Here is a 13,061-nt window from a genome sequence, read left to right as displayed (position 1 = left end):
AACAAAACCAAAATACTGCAGATGTTGGAAATCAGAAATAAAAAAAAACAGAAAATGCTCAGCAGGTCAGGCAGCATCTGTGGAGACAGAAACAGAGTTGACATTTCAGGTCTATGACCTGTCAGTGCTGAGTATTGCCAACATTTTCAGTTTTTGTCAGTGATATACAGAAAATAGACCCATTGATATTAAAAGATAATTTGCACCAGCTTCTTACTGTGTATGTGTAATTATATAGATCTCTTTCATCCAGTGTGCAGTTAATTAAATATATGACAATCTTACTTTTACAAGCTGATATAAGTTAACTAAGAAATTGGCAAACATTTACCATTAGTTTAACTTCCTACTTAAACCACTTATCTACAGAGACTACTTAAGCAATGGCCTCATAAACACAGTGGGCCAAATGGTTTCCAAATGGTTCTGGAATTTCCATGATTCCAAGATCATTATATCTTAGCAGCTTTATCCAAACCATGGCTATCCAGCAGCAATGACACTAGAGCACCTCAAATCAAATTTAGAATTTCTTAACAATATATTCCTCTTACATTTACAGTAGCAATACTGGCAGCAGATAATCTGATGTTGTCTTCTCTTGTGGGCTTTATGTTCTGTGCCACTTTCCCCTTCCTTGCACAGATTAAAATATTTTCCCAATATCAGACAGAAAATTAAATTATTAAAAACTGAACACGTACTCAATTATTCATTGCCCATCCCTGAGACATCAGAATGGAATCACTCAACTTCTCATCATACCAGAGGACAATGGATTGAAAATTGGCTCAATTGGGACTCGAGACAGCAACAAATCAGTTTCCAAAACCGCACTGTATCTCACTCATCTGACAATAACTCAGTGGCACCTGGGACAGACTGAGATTAACTGGAGGTTGGGGGGGGCGGTGCCGCATGGGTGGGCAAGGCAGGTTTTCTTGGAGCTGCTCAGCAGAACTGTACTTTTCAAAACAGCTTTGCCACTATCATAAGATATGCCAATCTACACTCTTGCCCTCCTCCTGCCTTCCGGGATGCATGCAAGTTTACAAAAATGCAAGAATTAAGGATATAGTGATAGCATGCTTCACTACAGGACATCAAATGTAAACATGATCACTGAAATATTTCCAACACGCTGTTCCTTTGTTAGCTGTTGAAATGGCGTTACCGTTAACACACTGTATCAAGATACAGTTATTGTTACTTCAGATAGAACACTTGTACTTTTAAGCTACTGTGGCATACAACTCAAATTAATTTATGTTACCTATCTAAATGTGATTTCTGGTCGGTGGCTGTGATCACTGAGATTCTGTGGGAAACACATTACTCATCAAGAAACCTGGAGTTCGCCTACAAAAGGTGGCAATTTTAGTGTCTGGAGAATGGGGAGGGGGTATAAATCAATGACGCCAGCAAGAGGAGACCCTATAAGCCTGTTTTTCTTTATTTTTACAAGCAAACATTCCTCATTGTTCAGCAGCTTAATCATCAGGGTGAGACTACAGAGCAATGCTCCTACATGTTTGATGGTTGGTCACACATTTACCCAAGCCTTTTTACAAATTAAAACTTGTTCTTTTTCACTTTGGCTGCTAATTAACTGCGTCAATGCAATGCCAATCCTTCAAAAAATATGCAAGAGAAAATAATTAAAATAATCCTCTCTGCAAGAACAATATCAACATAGAATTATCACAGCATCTCTCCCAATCAGTATACCACAGTGCAATGTAAAGACTTTAATAACAGACCATGGTAAATCTCAGCTCTCAACTGACCTTAATGGATCTGGCAAAAGCAGAATTCTATTCCCATTCCCCCAGGCAATTACCACCGGGTTCTCAAAACTTAAACGAAGATAAATCTAGTGCTGAAGCAGAATATTTATATATGTCGATGCCAAATCGCCTGCCCACCCTGCAACTTCACTAGTAACCTGCCCAGCTTAGCAGTGCTAACAGCAATCAAACGCGATGGAAAAGGACTGAGATTATATATAAACACTGGCCGACTGTCACACAAAAGGCATTCGTTGTACTTGTGAATTTTCCGAATCTTACAGCTTGCGTCAGTTGCTTGATCTGGTGCTGGTTACATTGAATCACATTCAAAGTGTGCATCACCATTGATAAACTCCACAGCACAAAAAAACACTAGTCAAACTCCAGCTTCACCTCAAACCATTACACTGTATAGCACCAACAAACTAGTCAACTCTCCAAAGTCACAAAAGGACCCACAATGATTACGTTACCAGATTTGGGTTGTGAGCTCGACAATTTTTAATGACAAAGAAAAAAGACCAATAATCCAGTTCAATACCTGAAAACTCAATCAAAAATGCGATCCTTTCACAGCCTATGTACCGTTCGCAGCATAAATCATCTCTATGGCAATCCGTTGATTTATACTCGTGCAGCACAGATGAGACCCCCAGGACAATTATAAAAACACAGCCGTCAGTTAATAATCTCAACCAGAAAAAAAATCAAATCCCAGATATTAAAGGCTTCTTCATAAAGCATTTTCAATAATGGAATTTTGCTCTCATTATAAAAATATGGGTCATTTTTCTTGTACGCATGACAAATAACATAGCATGAAAAATTTTTGAAGGAGATTAGTTTGTAAATGTAGCAATGAGATGAAATGTCAGTGCAAGGCTCAGTTTACCACTGTTTTCATCAGGGCAGAACAGAAAGCTTTCAGAACTGAGAAAGGGTACACAAAACAGGTACTTCTCTCCATCTGACAGGAACCATCTTTGAAAGCTATGGGGTCAAGTATTAGGATTACAAATATCTGATTTTGGCAAGCCACAAAATTGAAAGATACGTAAAGTGATTCATATTTGATTAATATTTTTTAATGAATGACACGGACTGAGGAGAGATTTGCCATCAATTCTATCCGAAAACAAGAATGTGGGAACAAAAATATGACAAAAACAAAACCACCACATAAGAAAAAAAGTGGATGAAAAAGTGGAGATTATGGGAGCGCGGACTGATAGGAATTGGCGATCTGAATTCCTACTTTTCGCAGTGTCTTCATTCAGGTGTGGATCGATTTCAAAGAGGTGGGATTTGAGTGAATAGGAAGTCTCAGATATAAAAAAGTGATAAGGCTACAATCCTGGCAAGATTCTCGGTCTGATACCTGAACTGACGTGGAGCCAGCCCCAATTCCTGGCGGGGCTGCAACAGATATCTGAATTCCAACCGCACAGAAAAAGGCAGAACTGTGCAGCTTAGAGAAAACTGGGGGAGAAACTCTTAAAGCAAAGTTTAGAATAGGGATCAAGGGGCTGGATTTCAACCAGATGGACTGTCTCCACATCAGAACCAACCTCCGGTCGGTGACAAGCAAAATGGTTTCAGTTGCATTAAACAATTTTAATTACTTTGGTTGATATAGTCAATGTTAGATTTTTAGACCAGGTTAACGTCGCTTGGAAATGCAGAGGGGGGGTTTTCTTAGATGGTATTGTATAATGGAAAATGCACAGAGAGTTTAGCTGAACGTTTTTTTTATTTAAATGCAATTGCAATAAACATCTTTCACTAGCAATTTCAGTTAGCCTCATCGTTTACAGGGACCCGCAGAAGCTGCTACACCCAAAGTGTTAAATGGGCTCCCATTTGAAGCGATCCATACAAGCAGCGCCTGGGACAGGGCTATAAACCTCTCAAAGTGCCAAAGACTTTGAATTGTTTCCCCTCCTGCTTTTCCATTGCTGCAGCGTTTGCTGCCGCGCTCTCTCCCTCTCCATCGCTCCCAGTTTCTTTATCCCTGCCTCCCAGCAAACCCCTTTCCTTGATGCTTTTTTTTTTTGCCTGGTCTGGGCTGAGTTTCCTACCTGGCAAGAGCGCCGCGAGCAGCAGCAGCAGCAGCAGCGGCACAACCCCAGGCGTCCTCCCGGAGCACAATCCCGGATCCATCCTGGCAGCGGGGCCGGGGGGTGGGTGGCTGGAGGGAGAAACCGCAGAGAAATATCCGGCACCCGGAGCAGCGGCTCACCGCCCTGAGCCAATCTTTAGGCAGGCAGCAAGAACAGCAACAGCCGCCCCCGAGTGAATGCTCTCAGGGGAGGGGAAGGGAAGGGAAGGGAAGGGGGGGTTGTCCCGACAGGCCGCTTCCCCGGCTGCAGATCCCGCGAAATCCGGCGCGCTGTCCGCCGATGTTGCACCGTCCTGGCCGCTGGGAAGGTATTACGGGAGAGCCGGGCTCTCCGCCGGTGCCGCCCCCGATGCTGAGCCGGGCTCTCCGCCGGCGCTGCTCCTGCTCCCTGCTCCTGCTCCGGCTCCACTCCTGTTCCCCCACCGCCGCCAGCCTCCGCAAACTGGACCAAACTCCCCGCGCGTCAATCACAAGCCAACAACAGCCAGGGCGAGAGAGAGAGAGAGAGGCGGGCTTTCCGCAACCACTGATGTCACAGCTGGGCGGGAGTCAAGTCCAAATATGGGCGGGAGCGGCGTATTTTAACCGGTTGTGGCCATGGCAACTGCGAGCATGACTTACCTGCAGACCTTGGGAGTTGAGGAGAGCATTGTGGACAGTCTGGCTCAGTGATCACATTCCCAATGGGGGGGGGGGGGGGTTCCTGGTCAAAGGACCACAGGTGAAAGGCAGGACGACAAAGGAATTAAGGAACAATCCAAGATAGCTTTATAGCCAAAAATGTTCTTTTAAAATTGTTGGATCCTTGGGTACTAGTTTAGTTGGACTAATGGATCCAGGTTGCACGCTTGTTTCAGGATGATGGAGTTGGTACCAACAGACACTTCTTACATAAATCACATTCTATTTATTTACAGAGGAACTCAGCAGCTGCACTTGTGCACTTACAACTCAAACCCTGTCTCCACATTACAGACTCTTACTCTAGGCTACTCACAACTAAGATAGCCCATGTTACTCTGTCATTGGATAATAAGATCATGTGGTCTTCTATTATAACATTCTTCTTAAAGGTATATTGCACATCAGATTACCACATTCCTCCCCCTTTACTCAGAAATGCATTTTACAGTTACAATTTTTCTCAAAATATCAAATTATTTACACAGATAAGTAATTTACAAATTCAGTCTTTCTGGGGGTTTCCTTATGCGTGTAGGACATCTCAGCTCTACAGCTTCAGGTGTTTTGTCAGGAACCTGCTTTTCTGGTGTTGTCCGAACATCCAGTTCTTCAGTGGGCACCTGCAAGTCTGTTTCCTCAACTCTTGCAGGTACAGCTGATCCTTCAAACACATCTGTACTCAGTTGAATTCTTTCAACAGGAGATATTGATGCAGTCGTGAACACTGGAGAAATCATTTCCTGATACTTTGTTTTTCTCCTCCTTATATGATCTATATGTCTCCTTGTGATTTGGTCCAGTGACTTCACTTATTTCACCTGATAACCACTTAGGTCCTTCACCAAAATTTTTCACATATACCATCTCTCCTACAGTGAATTGTCACAACTATGCCAATTACGTACAGTTTTCTGACTTCGTTGACTCCTTTCCACCTTCCCCCTTAAAATTGGCAAAACTAAACTAAATCTCATTCTGAGATGGTGATTCATCAACAATTCTGTAGGTGTGACACCTGTTGTAGTGTGAGGGATGGTTCTATAATGGAAAAAGAAAACATGCTAACTTGGGTCACTATGGAGCCTCCGGTTAATTTCTTCGTACCATTTTTGAATGTTTGAACTACTCGCTCAGCCAGTCTATTTGAAGAAGGGTGGTATGGTGAAGTTTTTACATGAGTAATACTGTTGAGGCTGATAAACCGTTGAAACTCAGCAATCATAAATGCCATCCCATTATCTGATACAACCACTTCTGGTAGTCCGTTGATGGCGAAACTTTGTCGTAGTTTGTCAATTGTAGCATAAGATATTGGTGACTTTACCTCATATGTGCATCCATTTTGAGTGAGCTTCAACAATAAAGAGAAACATTGTTCCCATAAAAAGTTCCCACATAGTCTTATGCATTCACACCAATGGCCTTCCTGGCCAATCCCACGGGTATAACAGAGCTGTTGGAGATAACATTTTCACTTGCTGACATTGCATACAACTTCTCACTAAGTTCTCTATTTCTCCATCCATTCCAGGCCACCAGAGATAGCTGCAGGCTATGGTCTTCATTCAGGAAATACCTGGATGTGCACTATGTAATTCGGTTAACAAAGGCTTTTGTCCTTTTGGAGGAACAATCACTGTAGCTCCCCACAGTAAGATACCATCCTGGCTAGTTATCTCATATCTTCTGTGAAAATACAGTTTTCTTTCATCAGATTCCTGTTCTTGTGACCAACCGTGAAGAACTTGTTCTCATATTTTGGATAAGACTGGGTCTTGACTTGTCCAATCTCTAATCTGTCTAGCACACACCGGGGATGAATCGAAGTAGTTCAATAATAAAATGAATTATTGAGGAACAGGAACATCCTCATCATTTTCTTTCAAAGGCAAATGACTAAGTGCATCAGTGTTTGCAATCTGATTTCCATGCCTGTGGATGAAAGTATACTCATACGCTGCCTGAATTAATGCCCTTCTCTGTATTCTTGCTGAGGCTATGAATGGTATAGCCTTGTCCTCGCTGAACAACCCTAGCAAAGGCTTACGGTCTGAAATGATAGTAAAATGATGACCGTGTACATACTGATGAAATTTCTTGACACCAAAAGATGTCAGAAAAAGGTTTGTCAAACTATGAATATCCCTTTCCCACTGTGTTGTGCGTTCTTGATAAACATCCAATAGGTTGTTCTGAGCCATCGTCCATTCGATGGGAGAGCACTGCTCCCACTCCATGAGGAGATGCATCACATGTCAGAACTAACTCTTTCCTTTGGTCAAAATGTACTAATAGTGTGGATGAATGCAACAGCTGTTTCACTTTTGTGAAAGCTTCTTTGTGGTATTTGCCAAGACCAATGTTGGTTTTTCTTGAGTAGGTAATACAAGGGTGCCAGTTCTGTTGACAAATTAGGCAATAGTAATTGATCATCCCCAAGAATGATTTTAGCTCAGAGGTGTTCCTTGGCACTGGTGCCTGTCTAATGGCTCTCACTTTTACGTCAACCAGGTGGAGGTCCTGTGCATCTACCCTGTGACCTAAATAGGCTACCTCTTTTGCTTGGAACAGGCACTTTTCTTTTTTTAAATGCACTCCCACCTGTGAAAAACGCTTTGAACTTCTTCCAAGTTTGCCAAATGCTCCTTTTCAGTGAGTCCTGTCACTAGAACGTCATCTAAATTAACTATGTGAGGCAATCCCTGCAGTAAATTTTCCATTGTCCTCTGGAATATGACATATGCAGAGGATACACCAAAAGGCAAATGGGTATATTGGTACAACCCTTTGTGCGTATTAATTGTGACAAACTTCTGGGAGGCCTTCTCTAACTCCAATTGTTGATCAGCAAGGCTCATATCAAGCTTCGTGAAGCCGGTTCCACCTCCAAATTAGCATACAAGTCTTCAATTTTTGGCATAGGGTGTCTGTCCAACTTAGCCGCTTTATTGACAGTCAATTCACAAATTTGAACACTTTTATCAGGCTTAAGTACAGGACCATTTGGTGCTGCCCATTCCGAGAACTGCACAGGTGGTATCACTCCCAGTTTCTCTAATCTATCCAATTCAACGTCTACCTTTTCTCGCATTGCATAAGGTACTGGTCTTGCCTTCATATGTCGAGGGATAGAGTCTGTATCAACGTGAGTTTTTGCTTGTAGCCATTGGATTGTCCTGAGTTCATCTTGGAAAACTGAGGTGTATTTTTGTAGCAGCTTAGGTAACCCAGTGGCTCTCAGTTGGAAGATCTCAGTCCAATCCAATTTAATTTTTTTCAGCCAGTTTCTTCCAAGGAGACTTGGCCCCTCACCTGCTACCACCATCAAGGGTAATTTCACTGATTGATTTCCGTACTGTATAGTAACCCTGCTTATGTCTTTGATTTTGATGTCTTCTCCCATGTAAGTTTGCAATTTGGCAGCCGTTTCTAAATTTAATTTACGTTCCCCATCATTCAGGTATTTAAAAGTATGCTCACCTATCAACATAGAGAAGGTCTCTGTATCCACCTCCATTCTGATGGTCTATTATTCACCCTCACAGTTACATAGGTTGTATAATTTAAAGGTAGGAAGAACAGAACCAAGGAATAAATATTGGAATCTGTTACTTCAGGCTCTATGTTATGAATCTCATGGAGTTTTTCTTTTGATTGAAAGTCTGCCTGATCCTTGCAATGTCTCATGAGGTATCAATGGCAGTAAAAACATTTGACTTTTTTGAACTTCAATTCATTACAAGTTTGTTCGCTTCCACCTCTGTTCCACCATTATTCCATGTTTTCGCTGCAAAGACATTTTTTTATTTGTCTGAAAGCTATGGCTGCTTCCCACTTCTCATCAGGGTTGTCCATTTTGGCACCCTGTTTGGCTGGGGCTCCCCAACCAACATGGAGGACGGTGTCATTTTGCGCTCCCTGTATGGCTTGAGTCCCTCACTGCGCCTTCCATAACCAGTGCTATTTCCTGCACCTTCTGAAAATCCAAATTTGTTTCAGATAGTAATCTCTTCTGAATCAAATCTTCATTTATACCACACACACCAAACAATCTGCATTTCATTCACAGGTGTACCAAACTCGCAATATTCTGTTAACCGTTTTAGACTTGCCACATAACAAGGAGCTGTCTCCCCTGGGGCTCCATTTTTTTTAGTTAAATTTGAACCATTGCACCATTACCGAGGGCTTGGGCTGGTAATGATTCTTCACAAGGTTCACTAAATCATCAACATTTTTCGAATCCGGGGCACTGGGTGCCATTAAACTTCAGATCAAGCTCCCATATGTGGATAAGCGGATCGTGTGGCTCTTCTCCTCTCCCACAATGTCATTAGTTTGGAAAAAGACCGCGAGGCGTTCAACGTAATCAGGCCAATTGTCCACCATTGGGGCGAAAGAATCAACTCTTCCAAACTGCGGAACAAGGATGGAAATTCTACTCACAATTACTGTGCGGGGTACAGCCCGATTTCAGTTCACTTGATTTCCTTCTTCACTTTCTTTTCCTTTTTTTTGAACCTCGTCGCCAGCTTGTAAGCTCCTTGGTCACTAGTTTAGTTGGACTAATGAATCCGGGTGCACACTTGTTTCGGGATGACCGAGTTGGTAGCGTAGACATAGCTGATCAGTAGACAGTTCTTATGTAGGGCACTATTTATTTACAAAGGAACTCAGCAGCTACACTTTTACACTTACGTCTAAAACCCTGGGTGGAATTTTTCCAAATTTGCGCTAAATGCGGTAGCGGGGGGGCAAAATGGCATTCCACCCACCAACAGCGATGGTGGGTTTTCACACTGTACCGTGGAAGACCGCAAAAAGGGCAGGTATCTTGGGAGTCCGTGAACTGACACATCCTACGATTATAGGCAACTGCTGCATGCAACACCCTCCACCCCAGGCCGCCAATGGAAAGCGGGAGGACACCTCCGTAGAGGGCCTCCCAACGGGGACCTCCGCCGCCGGACGGCAACAAGGCACGCCAGGGCATGTCCAGGCGGCGGGCGAGGACAAGGAAGTGAAGGGTGTGCAGCTGCAATCCATACAGGAAACTCCTCCGCGCCGCGCTAAAGGACACGGAGGGCACCGCGCGAGGCGGCTCATATTGCGGGGGCACCGGCTCCCGAGGGAGGGTTCGGGGCTTGGGGCCAATGTGGAATTCCGTCTGAACAGGGGAGCGCTCAGACGCAAGATCACCGTGCACCTGAGCCACCTCGAGGCCCAATATAACGTCGGGGCCGAGCACGACCGTCCTAAGGTCTTGAATGGCATTGGCCACGAGCCGGACATCCACAGACACACAACGCACCAACTCCTGCGGAAGCATCCAGCCCACTCCTCCGCCACCCAACACGTTCCCGATCCTGGTCACCCCGGCAGCCACAGCCCTCCTCTCCGCCAGCCACTGAAACGGGTGGAGGGGCGGATTCCTGAGCAGCGGCTCTCTGACGATAGCCACTACTCCTGACGGGGGAGAGCTGCGTCGCGAGACGATCATGTCCCAGACTTTGATCAGGTCCTGGTAAAAGACGGGCAACGCCTGCAAGGAGCCACGAAGGCCCCTCATGTCTATAAACAGGAGCTGCACATCATAATTCAGGCCGTGCACCTAGCGAAAGAAATACGTGGCCAGGGCACACCATCTCGGAGAGGGCTCAACGTAAAGGTATCGCTGCAGGGCCTGGGCACGGGTGTTAATCACTTGTACGTACTGTTCACTATTGTAAATAAACTCCCAAGAATGTCTCCCTGCCTATGGCTCCTTGTTCTGGGCAGTGTTCTTGTCACTCAGATGTGAAACCTTTCTGCACGAGATAATGGCAAGTGTCTCAGCCCAGGGCCTCTTCCCTGTACTCTGTGCAGCCTCCAGGAGCCCCAGCAGCCCCTTCCTGAGGTTACTGCTCTTGCCTTCATGCAGTTAGGAGCTTCAGTCGCTCTCTACTCCGTCTTCTTCGCTCTCTGTAGGCCATCAGGCATACAGCTAGGTCACCAGGCTCCATGCTCCTGATGTAGTCCTGCGGCATGAAAGAGAGAGAGAGAGATGTGGTTATCATGGGTGTACTTAGCACCTTTCCTTAATGCTTCCAGGAGAGTGCTGGCCACCCTTTGGATGGCCACAGAGAAGTGCGCTGCATGTCTGCCCTGTCAGCCTGCGACATGGGGGAGACAGCTCCTAATCGGAAGGCTGAGATTGCAAAGGGCTGTGAGCGTCTCCAGCAGTGACTGCTCCATGGCCAGCGTTGGCGAGGAGATTGTACAACGTGTGCAGTCCAACTGCTTTGCTTTTACGGACTCGCGGTCTGCGCCGGGGCGGGAGGGGGGGGTGGTGGGGGATTAAGGTCCGTAGCACTTGGTGGCACTTTGGTGTCTCCGTGCTGCTTGCACGGGCGGGCAGTCTAGGAGTCTGACCCCGATCATATTGCTGTGGCTGCACCTGAACTGTCTCAATTGCAGAGGAATGGTCAGTTTATACAGGTGTCCCTACTGTATGGCCACTTCCCTTGCCTACCCTGCCCCCACCTCGATTTCTTGTACGCAGGATCCAATGCCAGGGCAGCTGTTTCCCCACCCCCCCCGACAACAATCACCTCCAATGCTGGGCAGCAGTTGCCCCCGGACACCCCCCCCACAACAGTCACTTCCAAGGCTGGGCAGCAGTTGGCCCAGGGCACCCCCCCAACAACAGTCACCTCCATGGCGTGGCGGCATTTTACCCCAGACCCCTGAAGCCTGCAAAGCAACATGCGACCCTGACGAGCTCTGCAGAGCGATGCTGTTCACTCACCTCCAGTTCCCCCAAAGTGAAGGCCATCAAGTGCATGTCGTCTGCATGCTGTTGCGATGCTGCACATCGATGTGCTTTCCCACTGACATTGACGGACAATCAGGTGTGGGTGCAAGAGCCTGGCGAGATGGCATTTTAAAGGTATGCTGATGTATTATAATGAGCTCCCCGATGACCATTGACGGGAAATGTGGCCCGCCATCGGCAGGCTGGAAGGACATAGCGACCTGTCTTCCTGCCTTCGTGAAACATATCGCGCCATACTGTTCACGCACGCAACCTATCATGCCCGCCACCAACAGGCACAGAAAATTCCACCCGTCTCTACATTACAAACTCTTACTCTAGGATATTGACTACAGACTGCTAAGGTAGCCCGCGCTACTAATGTGATCTACTATTATAACATTCTTCTTAAAGGTATATTACACATCAGAAACAATAATGCACTGAAACAATTTAATACTGAAATTAAGTTACTTAACTTCAGTAATCATGGAAATGCTGCAGTGTGTTATCTTTCCAATAAAACATTAAACCAGGGCCATAGCTGCCTGTCAAATGAATGCAGAGATACAATGGCACAAGCTGAGGGAGGTTAACTGATTAACTCATTTGATCTTTGTGGGACCGTACCATAAATTCGTTGTCATATTTACCTATTAAAATAAATGACTACACTCCAAGAATAATTTATACTTTATTTTGGGAACATTCAGATTACATAGAAGGCAGTATATAAAATCAAGTCATTTTTATTTCAATTTCCCAGTTCTTTAATATCCCAACTGTAGTCACATGATGGCATTGTTTAATTTCATCGCTATTCAACCTGAACAGGTGGCCATACAAAATTAAGAGGCCTGACATGAGAAATGCTGTAAAAAGGGGCCTCAGCCTCAGAGTAAGGGGTTTGCCAAGATGAGGAAAAAAATCTTAATTCAAAAGATTGAGAATCATTGGAGTTCTTCATCCCAGACAGCTGTGGATGTTTGGTCTATTCAAGACAGAGGTTGATAGATTTTTGGTAATAAAGATAGTGCAGAAGGTGGAGTTGATGTAGAAGATCAGCCATAATCTTGATAAATGACAGCAGGCACAAAGGGCCAAATGGCCTGCTCCAGCTCCTATTTCCTGTGGCCTTATGTTCTTATTTGGCCCATTGTGTCTAGCAACCCCTTAGAAACATAGAAACGTGTGAGAGCTATCAAAAAACAATCCAACTGCCCTGATCTCTCCTCATAACCCTACACCACCTCTACTTCTTTACTTTCCCCTTAAGATTCAAGGTGCAATGCTCTTTGCTTCAACTATTCCCTGTGGTGAAGCTTCTTATGCTACAACAGATTTTTCATATAGAAATTTCTTCTAACCCCTTTATTACATTTAATTTTAAACTGGATGACCCTTAGCTGAAGCCTGACCTTCCCCTGAAGTAGAGGGCATAGCTTTTCTTATTCATGCCATAGAAACCCTTTATATATTTTCAAAGTCTTTAAAAATGTTAAGCATTTTTCCAAGGTTAATAAAGGGAGAAACAAAAATAAGAATTCAGCAAGTTCTGGAGCATTCCAAAAAGATCACAAGTGGAGATGCATCACAAGAATGTCAGTGTCAAAGTATAATTTATGCATTATAACAAGCTTTGCAGTCCAGAAAGAATGCCCTTAAGGCACAGTCT

At 44.6% G+C, this 13,061-nt stretch overlaps 1 protein-coding gene across 5 annotated transcripts in view; it reads right to left on the bottom strand.

The window, feature by feature from the left end:
- nectin1b (nectin cell adhesion molecule 1b) overlaps positions 1-4,336 on the bottom strand; it is a 603,780-nt gene extending 599,444 nt beyond the window's left edge. For all 5 annotated transcript variants that reach the window (XM_078533103.1, XM_078533111.1, XM_078533119.1 and 2 more), the window contains exon 1: positions 3,869-4,336. In XM_078533103.1, the coding sequence (XP_078389229.1) occupies positions 3,869-3,950 (82 nt within the window). In that variant the 5' untranslated portion in view covers positions 3,951-4,336. The remainder of the gene's footprint in view (positions 1-3,868) is intronic.
- Positions 4,337-13,061: the final 8,725 nt, after the last annotated feature.

The sequence above is a fragment of the Cetorhinus maximus genome, chromosome 2 (assembly GCF_964194155.1).
Source record: "Cetorhinus maximus chromosome 2, sCetMax3.hap1.1, whole genome shotgun sequence".
Lineage (NCBI taxonomy): Eukaryota > Metazoa > Chordata > Chondrichthyes > Lamniformes > Cetorhinidae > Cetorhinus > Cetorhinus maximus.
The sequence above is the reverse complement of the archived record's forward strand: the minus strand, read 5'-3'. Positions and strand labels throughout refer to the sequence as shown.